Source organism: Bufo bufo, chromosome 3 (assembly GCF_905171765.1).
Source record: "Bufo bufo chromosome 3, aBufBuf1.1, whole genome shotgun sequence".
Taxonomy (NCBI): domain Eukaryota; kingdom Metazoa; phylum Chordata; class Amphibia; order Anura; family Bufonidae; genus Bufo; species Bufo bufo.
Genome location: NC_053391.1, coordinates 37,684,997 through 37,705,583, shown reverse-complemented (window position 1 = coordinate 37,705,583; position 20,587 = coordinate 37,684,997). Strand labels below are relative to the sequence as shown.

Genomic DNA, 20,587 nt, shown 5'->3' with positions numbered 1-20,587 from the left:
TGACTGTTAAGAGTTTAAGAGTACCTCCACCTAGAATCAAAACGTCAGCCCCCATGCAATATAATATAATAACCTAGTTGGTTATTTTGACCCCAATATCCAATAGTACCCAGCAAAGATATCATAAATAAGGGGGCGGTAAGTGATTGCTCGTCTACTAGAAGGTTTCAGGGTGACCTGCAAACTGAACTGTAAAGGAAATCTACTATGAGAATTTAAATAAAATCTATTTTTAGATATGTCATAGACAGTAACACAGAATGGAAGATGCGATAAATACCTGGTCTGTTTGTGATTCTCTGAGTGGCTTCAGGATAACCAGATGTGTTTGGGAATATAAAGCTTCCACCTCCTATAGAAAAACAGCAGAATGAGCCACTGACTTTCTGAAGGTTAAAGAAACTTATTTTACATCTATCTATCTATTATCTATGATCTATCTATCTATCTGTTATATCTATCTATCTATTTATCTATCTATCATCTATCTATCTATCTATTATATCTATCTATCTATTTATTATCTATCTATCTATCTATCTCCTATCTATCTATCTATCTATCTATCTATCTATCTCTCTCATATCTATCTATTATCTATCTATTATCTATCTATCTATCTATCTATCTATCTCCTATCTATCTATCTATCTATCTATCTATCTATCTATCTATCTCATATCTCTCTATCTATCTATATCTCATATCTATCTATCTATCTATCTATCTATCTATCTATCTATCTATCTCATATCTATCTATTATCTATCTATCTATTATCTATCTATCTATCTATCTATCTATCTATCTCATATCTATCTATCTATCTATCTCATATCTATCTATCCATCTATCTCATATCTATCTATCTATCTATCTATCTATCTATCTATCTATCTATCTATCTATCTATCTATCTATCTATCTCATATCTATCTATCTATCTCATATCTATCTATTATCTATCTATCTATCTGTCTATCTATCTATCTATCTATCTATCTATCTATCTATCTCTATCTTCTAGTATCAATTTATCTATTTTGACACTATCTATCCACCCATCCATATTTATCTATGTATCTTAGTATCAATGTTTTTTTTTTTACTCTACCTATCTATCTATCTTTTTACCTATTTTGACTCTATGTATCTATCTAACTATCCATCATGATTCTAAAATAATATTTTTCATTAAAAACATCAGTAAAATTGAATGTAAATTGTATAATTATTACAGTGTAATAAAGGGTCAGGTCTCACTCTTGGGCAGCGGTGCAGCTACCATTGTGGCCAAACATGACTCCAGCAATCCTAACTGATAGACAGTTACCTGGAGAATAATTGCTTTTCGTATTCATTACAAAGACTGTGTTACATTATTCTCTCTAAATTAGGGTAACGTTAAAGGGGTTGTCAGGGATCAGTGAAACTGGACATATCCCCATTTTCCCCCAGACAGCCCCTGCGATATGACCATTGGAGCATTTCGCTGTATCGGGCAGGGCAAGGGCTGTTTGTTCATATTTTTTCCCGGTGATGTCACTGGCACTGATGGGCGGGCTTTACCGTTTTACTGGCTAGGGCAGCACTAAAGCCCGCCCATTAGTGCCGGTGACGTCACCAGGTTCCTCCTAGCTTACATTATGGAGAGCCCGGTACGTCACCAGATCTCCAGAAAAAAGCCTTTGTCCTGCTCATTCATGAAATGCTCCGATGCTCGTGTCAGGGGGGCTGCCTGGGTGAAAATGGGGATATGTCCGGGTTCAGCTCTAAACCCTGACAACCCCTTAATCAAATAATTCCATGACATTTGCAATTGTGATAAAGGATCCAGACAAAATAAGTTTTATAACCCAACTCGCAGATCTATCCATATATTTATTACCTGTATTTCTAGCATGCATTAATTGTGGCGAGTTTTGTAAGGCTTTATCAACATCATCTGAAGTCAAATGTGGAAGAGGAGCTGCAAAACAAAACAAAGCAACACCAAATTGAAAAAAAATAAAAATTGAGAGGTCCTCATAGCAGAAAAAAAAGTTTTTGAATCTTTTTAGGGTTATTTCTTTAAGACCGAAACACTTCTATGTAATTAACAAAGTTTGAAGTCTGAAAATATTTTACATAGAAAATACTCCAAATATCTCCAAAATTGTTCAAATTTGCAAATAATGATGAGAGTAATATCAATCCTAAATTTTTAAGTGTATTATTATGATTATTATTAAAATATTTCGATCTGTACTTCATTTTTTTTATTGCTTTTAGAGTTTCAGTTTCTATTTTTATCTATTATTTAAATATCTTTTATATTTGTATTTCTCTTATTATTTTACCAAACATATATATTTAAGGCAAGTATTATAGAATATTCATATTTATTTTCTAACCAATTATTCAAAATTAGTTTTTTAATTTTGTAAATTCAGAGTTACATTTACCTGTTGAATTAATAGTGATATTTTTACAAAAACAATATATGTTATATTGTTATCAATTGAGAGGGACAGAAAACAGGGATTTCTTCCAGTAACAGCTTCACATCTGTCAACAGGTTCGGTGTGGTATTGCAACTCACAGAAGTGAATGCGGCTGAGGTGCAATACCACATACAACCTGTAGACAAGTGTGGCGCTGTTACTGGAAGAAAGCCGAAATGTTTTTTGGTCTTATGCACACTACCGTATTATGGCACCCTGTAAACTCTTGCATCGAGCTGTAACATTGTACCCAAGACATTTGTGGGGTCTTACTAAACCTCCATATACCTAAAGGGGTTGTCTCACTTCAGCAAATCGCATTTATCATGTAGAGAAGGTTAATACAAGGCACTTACTAATATATTGTGATTGTCCATATTGCCTCCTTTGCTGGCTGGATTCAGTTTTCCATCACATTATCCACTGCTCGTTTCCATGGTTACGACCACCCTGCAATCCAGCAGCGGTGGTCGTGCTTGCACACTGTAGACAAAAGCACCAACCTATGCACACTCCCCCAGTGCCGGCCACCAGAGAGGCCAACGCTTTTTCCTGTAGTGTGTAAGCACGACCACCACTGATGGATGATGGCAGGGTGGTCGTGACCATGGAAACGAGAAGTGTATAATGTGATGAAAAAAATGAATCAAGCCAGCAAAGAAGGCAATATGGACAGTAATACATTAGGAAGTGCCTTGTATTAACAGATGTGTCATGGAGGTATTTGGCCTTAAAAGCATTGCTTTGTGGGGGGGAGAATGTCTCCATAGTTCGGTGCTGTACAGAGTCACCATATGGCGGGACATGGGCTACGGCTCTGTGGTGCAGCTCTGTGCATAAGGCCTGGTTATACAGACTAGTACAGCAACACTGATTTTAGATTTAGACTTTTTCTTTGAAAAGTTCTCATTGATTATTGCTTAGAATTCATTAAAAATATAATGCATCATCTGTGACCTCTGAGAAAAAATATAAAAATAAATTTGATTCACAAAACGTTCTCTTTTTTTTCCTACTGTTGGCTGTTTAGTCTTTGGTATATGCATTGATTTATGTATGCAGATCCTCAACCATTTAATAGTACATAAATAAAATGAAAAACATTGTAATATAAAAGTTGGACATTTTGTAAATAACCATTTACTATTAAAAGGTGAAACAAAAACATTGAAGGAAAGACATGTCCATATGGGCTGTGTCGATACATCCAAAAATTCCAGAGATCTGGCACTTTGCTAAAATTCCAAGTTTATTATATCTTAGGGTAAAAAAATAACATAAAAGTTCAAATACACTATCCTATGCGTTTTGCGTGCACACTGCGTTAGTGCACTGTAGTTTTCAGTACTGATTATATGTGGATTTTAATGCTTTAATGCATCTGTTACTATTCCACACCAGATTTTCTATGTTTCCATCGGTTTTCCCATCATACCTTGCAATTTAAACCAAATTACGTCACATGTTTTTATGCTATGACTAAGCGGTCGGTGTGTATGCAAAACGAGAAGGAGATTATATTTTTACTTTATTATATGTGTCCTAAGATATAATAAACTTTTGACTGCATTAACACCTGGGACAGCCCTGCCGTTTCAATCACCACAATGTTAAGTTCAGGGTATCAATTGAGCTGATTTTTTTTAAAAAGTTTTTTTTATAGCTGATGTAGGAAGGCGCAAGGGACCGTCGTTGATGGAAGGTATGTGTCACCGAGGTTCCTGGCCTCGGTGGAGTATAAGGCCAGTTTTCATGTATCAGCAGCAGTTGCTGTTTAACACCTTGCTATTTAGTATAGCTGTAATAGCTGATCCGGGATGGCTCTAACTGGGAGTAGTCAAAGTGCTGGGTGGGTGACTACTCCCCACGTTCCAGGCCAGATCTTGACTGGCCTATATAAAAAACCCAGCCAGCAGTGTCAGATGGTGGTAATTACCTCTCTTGCTGACAGAGGAGCTCTGGCAATCGCTGGATTGGCATCTGAGCCGTGTGCTAGGCTGGAGGCCTGAGTTTGGGAGGTCTGCTCTGTCCTGAGCAATGCTGATCGGGTGTGAACTAACACCTAGGATAACAGGTGACTGTTTTGCTGTATGAAGTGTCTAGGTGTGAACGAACACCAAAATTGCAAATTGACTGTCATACTGTTTTGTTGCCATGAGGCCTCATGCACACGACCGTTGTTGTGTTCCATGTCTGTTGTTATGTTTTCCGTGATTTTCTGCGGACCCATTGACTTTCAATGGGTCCGTTGAAAACTCGGATAATGCACCGTTTGTCATCCGCGTCCGTGATCCGTGTTTCCAGTCCGTCAAAAAAATAGGACCTGTCCTATTTTTTTCACGGACAACGGTTCGCGGACCCATTCAAGTCAATGGGTCCGTGAAAAAACACGGAGGCACACAAGATTGTCATCCGCGTCCGTTTTTTTTCCTATCATTTGCAAGGCAAACTTGACTTAGATTTTTTTTTCACTTTTCATGTCTGGTGATCCTCTAAAAATCAAGGAAGATACACGGAAACAAAAACGGAAACGGATCACGGAACAACGGAACAGCTTTTTGCGGACCGCAAAAAAATACTGTTGTGTGCATGAGGCCTAAGTGTGAATAAAACACTGACGTTTTTGAGTTAAAAACTGGTCTTTGCCTCTATACTGCGTCCGCTTGTCCTGTCTACAAGAGCGAATCCCCACACTGATCATTCTGGCTCATTGGTGGGGGTCAAGAGCAGGGGATCCCCCTCTAAGATCTCCAGAATTCTGGAAGCATGGAAGGATCAACGCCTCCTGTTCAAAGGTTCTTCATGTGAACAGCCACCAAGTCATCCCACATTCTTCCTCCAACACCCACTGCAGGGGAAATACCTAGCTGGCCAAAGCTTCCCTTTGAAAAATCACTAGTCTGACGGCTGGGGTCAGGACATGGGGAAATCAGTTGATTGCCCTGGAACCATCATTTTGAGAGGGGTGTTCTCTGATGAGATGACATTCCCCTTTAAAAAATAATATATTACATAATTATGGCTCTGGATCCATCAAGGTTTCCAGCAAGCTTTCCAGTATTTTGCAAAATCATAACCTCCATGGACCCCATTAAATGGGGTCCATTAATGGCCATTTAGATGTTGGAAAATAGATTCACCATGTAAGCTATGGCTCCATCATAATCAGAAACCATAATGCTAGTGTAAACAGATCTTAAATTTGTAAACCCTGGTCATATCTTTCATATGATGGGTCCATTTTGAAGCAGACCCCAAAGCAATCTTCAGAATCTCATTGATTTTTAATAGGGTTCATCAGGTTTTGGCTAGGTTCCCAAGCAAAAATAGTGATGCAGATTCAGCTAATCCTGAGGAATCCTGATGGAACTGGTAATGGTAATGTGAACAGAGCCTAAAACTGAAACATTATGTAGCATATCACCTATTCGATATAACAGGAAATATGATGAAGGTAATCATACTTTCTCTGAGGTAGTGAAGATGTGACTGGAGGATCTCTGCATTGTAGCAGGAGGTGAGTCTTTGGAAGTCCTCCTTTGTCATTTTGCATAGCTCTTTCCCATCAATGTTTTGGAAAAGCATGACGTCAACATCTGGGAGTCCATATTCTTTTATTGCCCATTCCAGCCACTGTCGAACATGCTCTGTACTCCACAAGGTGGGGTCTAGAATTGAAAAAACATCATATATTAGATACATAACATAGAAACCCAGGATAGGTCATCGATACCTGATCGGTAGGGTCTGACTCCTGGAACAACCACCCATCAGCTTTTTGAAGAGGCCATGGCTCTTTGGTGAGTGCCATGGCCTCTTCCTAGCCCAGTGATGTCACGTTCATTGGTCATGTGGCCTAGGTGCTGCATCAAGTGAATGGGGGTGACATCAAGTAAATGGGGAAGACCTGCAATACCAAACACAGCCACTATCCAATGGATGGCCCTGTGCCTGGTTAGCTCCAAGGAGGCAGCATCCTCCCCAGACAGCTGGATCCCAGGTGTCATATTCCTGCTGATCTGACGTTGATTACTTACCCTGAGGATAGGTCGTCAAAATCAGAATCTCGGAAAACCGCATTTGAAAGGACCATCAATTTGTAATTCCCTTTGGCCATCATACTGTATGTCTTCTCTAACTTGTGATTCTTCTACAGGATACAAATTATTTCTAGACTTTACAGACTAGACTAAACTATAGGCAGCAAAACTTCTTTAAAAATTTTAGAAAATCAGCGTTGATCTAGACCAGATTTTCTACGATGGATTTTCAGTTCCCTTACATCAAATTTTTGTATTTTTGTTTGAGAGGATGATTCCCCTACAAGAACATTTTGACAGCAATTTTGGGTGGTTTTCTCTAAGAGGTTATACTTATTTACTTGAAAATAAGTCTTGACACCACCTTGTGGGACTTCCACGCCACTAGTGACCATTAGGTTATTTGAAAATTCTAATCACGTCAAAAAGTGTAAGGGGCCTAGTTAAAAGTAGAGCCAAAGTGGTCACTGGACACTTGAATAAAACTCCAGGATAGGTCTATGGCTGTCTGGCTTACAAAATACCACAAAGCCTCAAGGTCTGCTCTTACTTACAAGCTCTATATTGACTAGAAAAGAACCAGTCACTAGTTTACAAGACCACAAAGCCTCAAGCTCTGCTCTTACTTACAAGTCTATATTGAGTAGTATGAACCAGTCCCTGGTTTACGAGATAACTATTGTACTAACACTGTTTGTAGGTACCCCAAAAAGTGGAGGGCCTAGGAATAGCTTTTTCACCAGTAACAAACATTTTGGGATCCGGCTACATTCCTAAAATTTATGTATGTTTTTGAAAGACTCCAACACACTATGGAAGTGCCAGGGTATATATGAATATGGGCTACATGCAAGGCTGATCGAATCAGGGGCAATGCTGAAGCTCTAGGGCCTGAGTGTGACCACAACCTCTGCCCTGCCTATATTTACAAACCTAAGTATAAGCTGTGGACCCACCTTCAAACAAGCTTGGGAGGCTCCAGACCAAGACCATATAGTAATGTGTGCCAAACGGAGTCTGGGTTTTAAGAAATGTATTTGCTACAGCCACCTATATACTTCTTATGGTGTTACTATTATATAACTGCATTGAAGAAGCAGAAAAAACCCTTGTCATATTAGTTGAACCTCTTAAACTTCAAGGGCTATTCACGGTTTTGAACTAACGTTTCGGCTGCCAAGGTTCATAATATTTCTTTTGCAGCCCTGCAATGATTAGTGCTATGTATTTACACAGTCTAGAAACTTTAAAGACAATCTGCACAATTAGCTATTCAGGAAAATATGTGCTTGGCTTTGCCGCTGATCCAGACCTTTGCTTAGCAAGCACATCTAGGCAGCGAAGGAAGAAATTTAAAAACACCTGGATGCGGGACAGCTGCCTCGCTGCTCCCAAAATTCTAGAACATTTATCATAAAATTTACAATTTTCATGACAAAATAAATATCTTTAACCTGCTGTTGAAAACCTTCGAAGAGTAGAAGGGAATGAAAGAGTTCTGAAAGGCCACAAGCTGTATTCTGTTTTGTGACATACACGTAACCTTTATGATAATGAATGGAAGGCTCGTTGGCCCGACTAGACTATACAAATGGTCGAGCCAAGAAAAAGTGCCGTAGGCAACACCCAGCCTAGGACGAGTCCAAAAAGACTGGAGGTAATAGGAATTCACAATGAGCCCTTCCTGCCAAAGTGTCTGCAGATCAGCTGAAAAACAATCAATTCCAAAAATATTTGTTTTCAGATGAAGCCATGAGCTTAATGTTTTTGACATGTCAAGATCGGTCAAATGAAAGCATAAGACATATTTTTGTTTTTGATTACAAATAATCTCTTTGAACTCAGGAGGGGATTCGGGGTCAAGTTGATGTGCCCTGAGATGAGAAGAAAGATTTTGGAACTCACTCTTATTTTAGCTGGCTGTGGGGATTAGATCACGGTCATGGTTGTATGGCCAGCTGTAACTGGCAGTTTCGATGCTCTGTGACTCTACATTTCCTTCCCAATGGTTTTCAAGAAGAAATAGGTAATATGTATGAAAAGGATCAATCACGCGGCAGTGATTTATGAGGCGCGTCCTGCAGTACTTGGGAGATCCTCCATGGCCCATCCATCATGTGTAGAGTCAGACCTACAGAAGATTTTGTGGGCTGTATGCAAATAGTCAACAGGTGTTGGTCTGCAGTCAGCAAACAGGTCTGGTGGTCTGATTCTCTAGACTAGAGTTAGTGCTGGTAGTGTAAGTCCACAAAGTTCTCAAGCATTTGTACTTGCAGGACCTCTTAAAGTCCAAGTCCCAAAAATGAAAGAAATTGGTCCAACTTGACCAAACTTCTCTTCCATAATGCACAAACTATGACAGGTAGGGCACACTATTGTTCTGAGGATCATGGATATGGGGGGCAGGTATAATCATTTGAGCCTCCTTCAAACTGGCTCCTCAGAGAGGAGTAAGTTTCCACCTTCTCTGCCTATGGCCTAGGAACCCATGAGGACTAGAGATTTGACTTGAATTTTGTAAACATTTGAGTTCCATCTGAACTTTGAGCAATTTGCTCATCTCTAGTAAGGACAAGCATAGGGACAGGAGCCATCTTTATTTTTATTTTAACCCCCATTACTTTCAAGTAAGCCTCATCTTCACAATGTAGGCAAATAGTCAGATGTGAACACCTTACAGGGGTTTTCTGAGACTTTTATATTGATGACCTGTCCTTTTGATAGGTCATCAGTATCTGATTGGTGGGGGGTCTGACTCCTGGGAGTAGCGCTGCAACCTTCTGACAGCCTAACCTAAGCCATGTGAGATCAATTTTATCAGTGGCATGGCCTAGAAGCAGTGACTGGGGCTGAGCTGCGATACCAAGCACAGCCGGTATACAATGTACGGCGCTGAGCTTGGTCAGCTGAGAGAAGGTCTCGGAGCTACTGTAGGGGGCGATGCCTTCTCAAACAGCTGATCCGGTGGAGGTATAAAACTCTCGGAAAACCCCTTTAAGACAAGTATAATTTGTTCTATCGGAAATATAAGGGGGGGGGGGGATGAAATCAAAGGAATTTCCTCCCCAAAATTTCTGTTTATGGTTGGTGAGAACCAAGATTGACCAAGTAAGGAGACTCACCGGCTGGCACAATTACTCTTCTTTCATTGGTTGTCATATTGGGGGGTGGGATGTGTTTTTCCTCTATGTAGCTGCCATAGTTGATTGCTATAGGCTCTGATCCACTGCCCATTTTGCCTCCTTTTGCCATGCTGCAGTCGTCTGGGGAATTTCTTGAAAAAAAAGACAAATATTGTGTTAGGCTTCCAAGTGCACTGAAAATTATTGTGCATTTTCCTACCTAGAGCAATGCCGCTATTTATTATTTATATTCTTTAAAGGGGTTCCCCCATGATTAATGTAAAGAATTAAAATCAGACATCATATAGCACGTGACAATCTCTTTCTTACAAAGTTAGAACCAGCCCCGTACCTCACATGGAACCAGAGATCTCCACATTCATTGCTCTGCCAGATTTATATAAATCTGGAAGTTCAGGGGGAGGGTCCTTTTTGCTGGCGCTTGTGGCAGTTGAAGGATGGAACCGAGCATGTGTGTCCACCTCAGCGAGGTGGACAGAGAAATTGGAAAAAGGGCAAACAGCAGGTGGCGCTGCACCGATAGATTTAATTGAATAACTTGAAGCTATACTACATTTTTAATTATATATAATTACAAAAGTATTCAGATGCAGGTGCTGGTTTGAAAACGGTACAATATTTTTAATGGGACAACCCCTTTAACAAAGGGATAAATATGAGACATAGTCAGAAGGTGTTAGGTTTATCAAATACCTAGTGAGATAATCGAGTCCCACGTTCAGTGTCCTCCTCTATTAGCCGGAGGATCGAGGCGACCAAGAACGTCTCTCGCCCTGGAGGACCCGGCAAGTCCATGCATTACACGGACAGCACATTGATTTAAATGGAAATTTGTAATACATCATTTATCCTGTGGGGGAGCTGCTGGGGAAATTGTACTTGCTGCCAGAATCTACAAAACTGATATTTGGGGGTCTCCAAAGGGTTTGCAGTAATTATAAAAAAAATCAAACATAAAGTGGATCCCTACCTATAGAACTGTTTCTAATTACCAGCTGGGCAAGCTATGTGTATCACGTATTGTGCAGTGTATGGTAGCACCTTGGATTTGGCTGGGAGACCATTTTTAATGAAAGTAAATAGAGTTAGACTCCTCTGTACCAGGAATACCATAGTCCCCCTGATGATAAAGAGCCACAGCTGTCCTACCATAGATGACCAGCAGATGGTGATCTAGAACACATTGTGATTTGCACTGTGTTAGGATTCAGGCCGAGGTATGTAATTCACATCTCCGTTTTCTAGATCCGTCTGCCTGATCTGACGCAAATTCCGGCTGTCGGCTGGACAAAAATAGTTGCATGCAACATTTTTTTTTCCAAAACCCGGCATTTATGCAGTGCAGTGATCTGGCGATGAAGTAGAGTATCCGGCAGGCTGCTCTGTGCCGGAACAGCTTGCCGGATCTCCGAACGGAGATGTGAACAAAGTCTTAGATGTCTCTGTGTGCAAGTGAGGTTTACTAAACTATTTCTAATGCACATCAAAAATTGGAGGATGGGGGGAGTGGAGGGCATATAAGTGGACAGCGCATATGTACAAAGGGCTTATTCGCCTAAAACCAAAACTCAAATACCCCCCAATTACGGCATTCACAGCGCATGATAAACAATTTTATATTTTAACATTTCAGACATTTTCAGACCAATTATGTATATTTTTTAATGTTTATTTTTATATGTAAAATTGGGAAATGGGGTTGATTAAAAGTTTTCATATTTTCGTGGTTTTAAAAACATATATTTTTTTTACCGTAATGTTTAGGGGATTTGAGCCTGTGATCTTCTGAGTTTATACCATACACATCAATGGTTTACTATTGCAGTCTATAGGATTTTTCAGTTTTCCTATTAAGCCCCGTCTGGCACAGGAAACTGGCAGGCCTAGGAGACTTCCCAAGGAGCCAGAATGCCATAGTGACGGATGGTAACCTTGTGATTTCACCTCCGAACACCCTTCCCTCTGTCTAACCTGTTACGACTAAGGACAGACTGTCCGAAACGCGTCAATCATTACCGCATGATTCGTGGTTGTGTCTGCTGATGTACATAAGTTGCAATAAAGAAGAAGTTTTTATTTGGCTACAACTTCAGTGCTGAAACCATTTATTTCGCTTATTCCTCTGTCTAACCTCTCAGATACCATGGTCTCTATTGACATCAGCACCTGAAGGGGTTAAATGACCAGGACTGGAGTTATCTCTGATCCTGGTCATGATGGCCGGGTGTCAGCCAGCACCCGCCGCGTATGTAGCGGGCTCAGCACTTCCATATAACCCGTGCACATATGATGGCTACATCCATCCTGTGCCGTTAAGGGGTTACGTCGGTGCAGTAGTTCGACAATAATATAATAAATGGCGTAAGTAAAAAAGAAAATTACGAAGGCGACATCGATGTCAGTCAGGGCATTGCCCGTCGTGTACACAGCCCCTTCTCACTTATTGCTCACTTTCATGTAGAAAAATGTTTTCTTTCTGGATATTTTATGATTATTTTTTTTTACCTTAAATTAGACAGTCCACTGGCACGCATCGGCCTGGCCTGCTCCACTTACCACCACATCAAATCCGACGTGACTGCCAAGGACGGACATGTAACTACACCCCCTGCTAAATAAAACTGCTCAACCCAGATCAAAGCCTGAGTGCATGCCTACTCCGAGCACCTTTTCCACTCCAGCTTTGATGTTATAGCTGACGACATAATGAATGCTCGGTCACGGACGTGAACGCTGTCGAATCTATGAGGAGGTACATTATTTAAAGGAGATGTACCAGGAGGGGCCCCTTTAGTGTACCTCCAATGGGTTCTCTCAGGGATTTACATATTGATGATCCATCCTCAGGATAGGCCATCAGTATCTGATCGGTGGGAATCCGACTCCCAGCACCTCCGCCGATCAGCTGTTTGAGGGGGTTGTGCCCCTTCCATGAGCTCGTACATAGTATAGTGGCTATGCTTTGGTATTGCAGCTCAACCCCATTGACTTGAATGGGGCTGATCTGCGTCTAGACCATGTGACCGATGAAAGTGACGTCATTGGCCTAGCAGGAGTCCACAGCTCTCACAGAGTGCCGCGGCCTCTTCATACAGCTGATCGGCGGGGTTAGACACTCACCGATCTCATATTGATGACCTATCCTCAGGATAGGCCATCAATATGTAAATCCCAGAGAACTCCTTTAAAAATGCGAAAATACGATTTCTCAAGATCTTATTTCTAAGCTGAGATATCACCGTTTGTAGTTGTAGGCCCGAAACCTTAGGCTGCACTACTGAGGGAGGACATCTGATGACAACAAGTCCTGTTCAGATCTCTGTTGTCATGGAGATATTGTCCAGATCCAAGTCACTCCAATGTGGACACATTTGGTAGACACATTTGGTGTATGCTCTGGAAAGCCCCCGGCATGTGGCAAGAGTAGACATAGACCCTCATTCACTTGAAGAGGCTAGCGGAGGCTAACAGAGTGTCCTTTACCCTCCATAACATATACACCGTATTTTGTGCGGTATACATGATTTTTTCATGGTGGCCAATAGCCGACATATGCCTCATGGCTACATAGTGACATACATCAGAGGTATATGGCGGAGAACACTTCTGCTCTGTACCACTGACAAGTAGCATTAGAGTGATTGTCGGCAGATACCATAGAAATTAGCGGGACTCTCGACTTAAAGGGTTGGCCCACAAGATAGATAATCGTTGGGATACTGACTACTGGGACACCCACCAACTGAATAGATCAGTGGTCACATGTTTGCTCCATTCACTGTGTATGGGACTGAAAGTGGCAGCCGAGGATAGCATTCCCCATTATTGTGATCATGGCAGTCCTGAGGATAGGCAATAAGTGTTTATGGGCCAACTCCAGCCGAAGCTAGACCGGTCCAGTGCAATTATTTTATATAGAAAGTTCTGCCACTTTCTATTACACAATGGGGGACATACATGAAACTGTGTAAAGAGGTTCTCCACCTCAGAGATCCCTTACCGCCACTGGTCTTCCCGGTCTTGTCTAGACAAATAGGAAATGCCTACTTAGCCTATCATTGGCTGACGTCGGTCACCGACGTGGCAGTGTTTGGCTGAGCGGGCATTAGTCAAGATGGGACAGGACGTAAAAACCAACAAGGACCTGGGCATCGCTCTGTCTGTATCACTAGGTGGATTTGACTTTCTGGGGTTTGAGAACTCTAGTTGGCAAAAGCAGTAATGGCGGTCTCTGTGGTTATCACAGGCACAGACGATAAAGAAACATATATTTAATACATTTTCAACTTCCCTATAGTGGAATTAATAGAGTAAGGGCCACATTCAGGGCTTTCATCAATTAGGCAGTGTGGAGAGCAGCTGTAGAGGGCATCTCTTGCTCTGGAGGACCCAGCATGTCCATTAACTTCAACGAGAATTGTGTAATACTCCATTTCACCTGCAGGGGCACTGAATGAAATTGAATACTCATCGGCAACCTTCCCCACAGATGACAACTGATCACTAGGATTAGTTTATTGTGCGGGGAACTTCCTAAGAAAAAGAGAATTGCCCAAAGTGGACAATTGAACTTTCAGCATTTTGACACAAGAACATTTTACCTGGATCCGTTGATTTGATTTGGGTTACACTCCATCTTGATGGTGACTCTGGATGGGGGTTGTGTTAGCCAGTCTTGCTGCGGGACACGTGGACTCATCTTTGAAGTTTGGCCATACTCGCTCGAGGATGAAGCCGTCATCTCCGCCTTGGCGAGGTGGGGCGTTCCGTAGGCGCACTCGAATAATGATTGATCTTCACTTACCACTGATAACGCTTCCTGTAAACAAACAGAGGAAATCCAGAAGATTCATGTGATTTATGTTTTTCAGAAGGAATGCAAGACATTTTCTGATGAAGATAAGACAAGGTACAAATGTTATCAAAACCTTGAGACTTAGAACCAGAAGTGGAGATGACGTCTGATAACGTGATAGAAAATATCGTAAATACGGTATGTATAGCTAAAAATACATATATTAGGCAGCAACTAAACAGTCAATTCTTAAAGATGATGTACTGGAAACAAGAAAAATGGGCAAGCCTGATCTGATCGAAAAGATGTGATGACTAGATGGTTGAATGAAAGCATCTCCAGTGATGACTAGATGATTGGGTCAAAACATCTCCAAAATGGCAGGTCTTGTTGGGTGCTCACAGTAGGAACTGGTTAGTAGTATCTCCCAAAAGTAGTCCAAGAAAGGACAACCAATACCTCAATGACAAGGTCATGGGTGCCCAAGACTCCCAAGAAGGTGGCCTGGTCAGATGAATCCCTTACATCACGTACATCTTTAGGTGCAGAAGAGATGGCACCAGGATGCACAATGGAAAGAAGACAAACCAGTAGAGGCAGTGGGATGTTCTGAACTAAGTTCTGCTTGGAAACCTTGGGTCCTAGCACCAAGGAGATGTGACACATACCACCTACCTAAACATTGTAAAGACAAGTACACTCCATTATGGCAGCGGTATTCCCTAATGGACAATGCCCTGACCACACTGCAAATTTGGTATTTGGAGTGGTCAGAGGAACATGACAAAGGGTTGAAGGTGTTGACTTGGTCTTCAAATTCCCCAGATCTCAACCTGATCGATCATGTGTGGGATGTTCTGAAAAAACAAGTCTGATCCATGGAGGCCGAACCTGATGGATGCCTGGTGATGGAGGCCTCTGGGCAGTTAACCTCTTCTATGAAAGAAGGAATTAACTGGGTTTATGATAAAGAGATTGTGAAATACTAAATGTTTTTTGTCAAGTTTTCTGAAAAGTTACTCAAATCCCCAAAACAGCAGCTGTATGCCAAAATATCTGACAATTTGATTGCAAGGAATTTGCAAATAATATAACCTGCAGGAAACGCAACCACTGTTCCCAAGGAAGTGACTGGTCAAGAAGGTGACAAATCCCATAGAAATAAACAATGCTATGTGAACCCAGCAAAAAGTTCTTAGCAGCTGAAACTGATGTAAAAAGTGACAAATGGAGGTGTCCATAACAGTGACTTATTCCTTGAGTGATCCTTATAGGTCACTGTAGATTGTATATCATCAATAATCCCCACCTCTCATATATGGAATATGTTTAGGTAGTCAAGATGATGCCTCATTGTGACAGTCTTGGTCCATATGACCTATTAGAACACATGGACATCACAGAAGGGGGTAATCCAACATAGACCCTCTCCATGGGCAGATAGACAGCTACTGCAAAAATGCTGCAGAAAATTACATGGTCATGTTTTATATGGACGGACATTTATTTCTAGGTTCAGCAGGATTAGATTCCTCCTGCAGATACAGAAGCTGGACCTGAAGCGGTCAGATAATTGTCTGGTCGGCCTCAAAATATAAAGAGGTTCTATTGAAAAGTCACGATGATGACGATCACTACAATGATAAATACTGCTGTTTTATTCCTATTGTTCTCATTTTCATACAAAGCACAAGCAGAATCCACAGGTGACAATCCCAGCACACAGAGGTAGATGATAGCCAGACAACAATGAGAAAGATATGATAGATAGATAGATAGATAGATAGATAGATAGATAGATAGATAGATAGATGATAGATAGATAGATAGATAGATAGATAGATAGATAGATAGATAGATGATAGATAGATGATAGATTGATAGATAGATGATAGATAGATAGATAGATAGATAGATAGATATATAGATAGATAGATAGATAGATAGATAGATAATAGATAATAGGTAGATAGATAGATAGATAGATAGATAATAGATAATAGATAGATAGATAGGAGATAGATAGATAGATAGATAGATAGATAGATAGATAGATAGATAGGAGATAGATAGATAGATAGATAGAGAGAGAGAGAGAGAGAGAGAGAGATAGATAGATAAATAGATAGATAGATAGATAGATAGATAGATAGATAGATAGGAGATAGATATGAGATAGATAGATAGATAGATAGATAGATAGATAGATAGATAGATAGATAATAGATAATAGATAGATAGATAGATAGATAGATAGATAGAGAGAGATAGATAGATAGATAGATAGATAGATAGATAGATAGATAGATAGATAGATGATAGATAGATGATAGATAGATGATAGATAGATAGATAGATAGATAGATAGATAGATAGATAGATGATAGATAGATGATAGATAGATGATAGATAGATAGATAGATAGATAGATAGATAGATAGATAGATAGATATGATAGAGAGAGAGAGAGAGAGATAGATAGATAGATAGATACTGTAGATAGATAGATAGATAGATAGATAGATAATAGATAGATATGAGATAGATAGATAGATAGATAGATAGAGAGAGAGATAGATAGATATAATAGATAGATAGATAAATAGATAGATAGATAGATAGATAATAGATAGATAGATATGAGATAGATAGATAGATAGATAGATAGATAGATAGAGAGAGAGATAGATAGATAGATAGATAGATAGATAGATATGAGATAGATAGATAGATAGATAATAGATAGATAGATAGATAGATAGATAGATAGATAGATAGATAGCAGGGCATTATTACACCCTAAAAACCTTCCGCACATGTGCATATTCTGAATTGCCAGGAGGAGAATACTACTAATAATAATATTTCATTGTTGTATTTTTTTATATCGGGAAAACAACTTTTTGTGCATCAAAATGAAACAACTATTAGGGCCAATAAATAATAAAGAACAGCAGAGCAGATGTGTTCAGGCAGATACTAGCAATAACATATCAGGATGTAGCAGAGCTGAGCTTGCCTTTGACACATTTTCTTCCACAGGCCGCTCTCTAGTAAGGGGCTCGGGGTTTGATGACTTGACTCCCCAGGAGGGGGGCTGTGGTTGGGGACTTGATTTTTGCTCTTGGGCCCACACTCCCCAGACCCTATTATTACACTGTGAATTTACTGGTCCAGAAGAAGAAAGGACTACAATGGACATAAATGGTAACAAAACTTTAAAACTTACAGGGTGGTAGTCCTCGTAGGGTGAAATGAACTGTGTCTGAAGCATCTTTCCAGGGTTGATAACCAAATTCTCATAATTTCCTTCCGGGTCTTTTTGGTAAAAAAAAAATCCCCCAAAAAAAGTCAGGTCTCCAGGTTTAATGAGAAGAACATTTCATTGTATCCTGAGATGTTGGTGGCTTCCATAAGGAGGTAGAGTCATCCCATGTAGTAGGACATGCAGTAGGTTTTGAAAATCGGCGGTCGCTTCTGCTAGAGACACTGAGATGTGTCCATACCTCTCGGAGGGTTCGTGACTATTGTTTCAAGAGGATATTGTGAAACCGCAATGGGCATGTGTGTGGATATCCTAGTGATTGACACGTCCACCGAAGGAGTGTGGGGCTTGTTTAATCTAATGCACAACATTGCAAGTTCCTGTTTTACTTCCTTTGGCCTTTCCACTACAATCATTTGTCAAGAGAGCCATTCATAAAACAAAAAGTTCAGATAACGAGGAGGTCTTTTTTTCATCTGTGACATGTAATTTCGTATAGATGTGCAACATATCAGCAGCTATGCACAGCGCAGGTCTGCACATACTATGGCAATGGTGGCCAACTGGTGATAGGGACCCACTTGATCGCTAATGGAGTTAGGCTAAACCTGGAAACAGTCTCCAAGGGATTGTGAGTCCTTAAAGGGGTTATGCATAAAAGGGACATCCTGTAGTACATGGCAATCTCTTTCTAACAAAGCTAGAACCTGCCCTGTACCTCACATGGATCCAGAGATCTCCACATTCATTAGTCCAATTTCTCTGCTAGATTTATTTTAAGCTGGCAGCTCAGGTGGTGTGTCCTTTATCAGGGAGTGTGTCCTTTCTGCTGCAACTCTCTCCCTATCACAGCTCAGGGGGTTTGCCCTTTATCAGGGAGTGTGTCCTTTCTGCTGTAGCTCTCTCCCTATCACAGCTCATGGGGAGTTTTCTTTCTGCTGCAGCTCTCTCCCTATCACAGCTCACGGGGAGTGCGTCCTTTCTGCTGCAGCTCTCTTCCTATCACAGCTCATGGGGAGTGTTCTTTCTGCTGCAGCTCTCTCCCTATCACAGCTCATGGGGAGTGTTCTTTCTGCTGCAGCTCTCTCCCTATCACAGCTCATGGGGAGTGTGTCCTTTCTGCTGCAAATCTCTCCCTATCACAGCTCAGGGGGTTTGCCCTTTATCAAGGAGTGTGTCCTTTCTGCTGAAGCTCTCTCCCTATCACAGCTCAGGGGGCATGTTCTTTCTGCTGCAGCTCTCTCCCTATCACAGCTCATGGGGAGTGTTCTTTCTGCTGCAGCTCTCTCCCTATCACAGCTCATGGGGAGTGTGTCCTTTCTGCTGCAGCTCTCTTCCTATCACAGCTCATGGGGAGTGTTCTTTCTGCTGCAGCTCTCTCTCTCTCTGTAACTACCACAGAAGATATGGCTTATGCAGGGGTGTAGCTATAGGGGAAGCGGCTGCTTTGGGGCCCACCCAGGAGGAAGACTAATAGATTTTATTGTCAGTGCCTTCTCAACGGTATTATACAATGACACTGTAGGGACTGGATTGAGCAGCTGTCTGGCCTGGTCTGAGACAGCGATCTTCACTAGTCACAGAAGCGAGGGTTGCATGAGAGGAGGGGGTTCCGAAGAAATTGCTGGGGGAGAGGGGCCCCATTCAAAAATTTGCTTGTGGGGCCAAGTCATTTCTAGTTACGCCACTGGGCTGGTGGCCATTAAAGATTTAAACTGAGCATGTGCAACCACCTCAGTGGAGTGGACAAAGAAATAAGGGATAGAACAAACAGCAGGTGGCGCTATACAGATACATTTTATTGAATAACTCACTGTTTATACTAAATTTTTAATTATATGCAATTACAAAATTATTCAGATCCAGGTGCTGGTTGAAAAAGACTGAACATTTTTCCTGACAAAACACTTTTAAGGACTTTCCTACTAGGTTGCTGCCTCCAGTGTAGTCTTTGTTAGCAATAGAGTTTGGTCATGAATGGTGATCAGATAAAGGTCAGGACGGGCAGGAGACAAGGTCAGGAACACCAGCTGGTATTGATTAACACTCTGCTCCTCCACCAATCAGCTGTTCCCTGCAGCCTCCGTTGCTGGCGCTAGCACTGGGAATAGATCAGGAAGCACAGCTCCGTTCAAAGTGTAGTGGCCATGCTGGGTACTGCAGCTCATCTATTCACTTCAATGGGAGCTGATCTGCAGTACCCAGCACGGCCACTACATTTTGAACGGAGCTGTGCTTCCTGTTCCTTTCACAGTGCTAGTTCCATCACTGGAGGCTGCAAGGAACAGTTGATCGGTGGAGGTACGGGTCCTCGGATCCTCACCTATCCTGAGGATAGGTCATCAATATCAGGAGCCTGGAAAACAAACTCTTTATAACAGGCGTTACAGTGGAGTGCCAAATTCAAGGATTTTGGAGTCTGTGGATTTTAACAAGGTTGAGCCTTTTATTCTTCGACAGAAACGCCTCAGCCCCATTCAGAACACATGCATACTCGGCCACTAAAGCTATCTAAGACAAGCTCAAAGGTTACCATGCAAGTTATAAGAGGGGGCCTCCTGACTCTTCCCTGATGATAGATGTTGGATGAGATAAGGATCAGGATATTGGATTTCGACATGTCCAAGCTGAGAATTACTTAACTCTCCTCATTCAGAAGACATGCATGCTCGGCTGAGCCCAGCTTGCATGTGTATAGGAGAAGCAGGTGAAATAGCTACCTGCTGGACAAGTATTTGGCCAGCTTAAAGGGGTTTTATTATCTCAGAGATCGGTGTGGGTTTCTATTTTTGGTACTCCCATAGAAAAGAATGGAGAGCATGCGGTGCATGCGCAGTGAACTCTCCTTCACTTTCAGGTTC

The 20,587-nt window shown here is 41.2% G+C and overlaps 1 protein-coding gene across 4 annotated transcripts in view; it reads right to left on the bottom strand.

Annotated features, from left to right (window-relative positions):
* Positions 1 to 20,587, bottom strand: part of ERG (ETS transcription factor ERG) — a 226,105-nt gene that overhangs the window by 17,065 nt on the left and 188,453 nt on the right. For 2 of the 4 annotated variants that reach the window (XM_040423091.1, XM_040423092.1), the window contains 5 exons: positions 14,268 to 14,485; positions 9,646 to 9,797; positions 5,948 to 6,151; positions 1,889 to 1,969; positions 281 to 352 (listed from right to left, as the gene is read on the bottom strand). In XM_040423091.1, coding sequence (XP_040279025.1) covers positions 281 to 352; positions 1,889 to 1,969; positions 5,948 to 6,151; positions 9,646 to 9,797; positions 14,268 to 14,485 — 727 coding nt within the window. Of the gene's footprint in view, positions 1 to 280; positions 353 to 1,888; positions 1,970 to 5,947; positions 6,152 to 9,645; positions 9,798 to 14,267; positions 14,486 to 17,690; positions 18,014 to 20,587 lie in introns of those variants that run through there. The other 2 variants (XM_040423090.1, XM_040423093.1) reach the window with 2 other exon arrangements.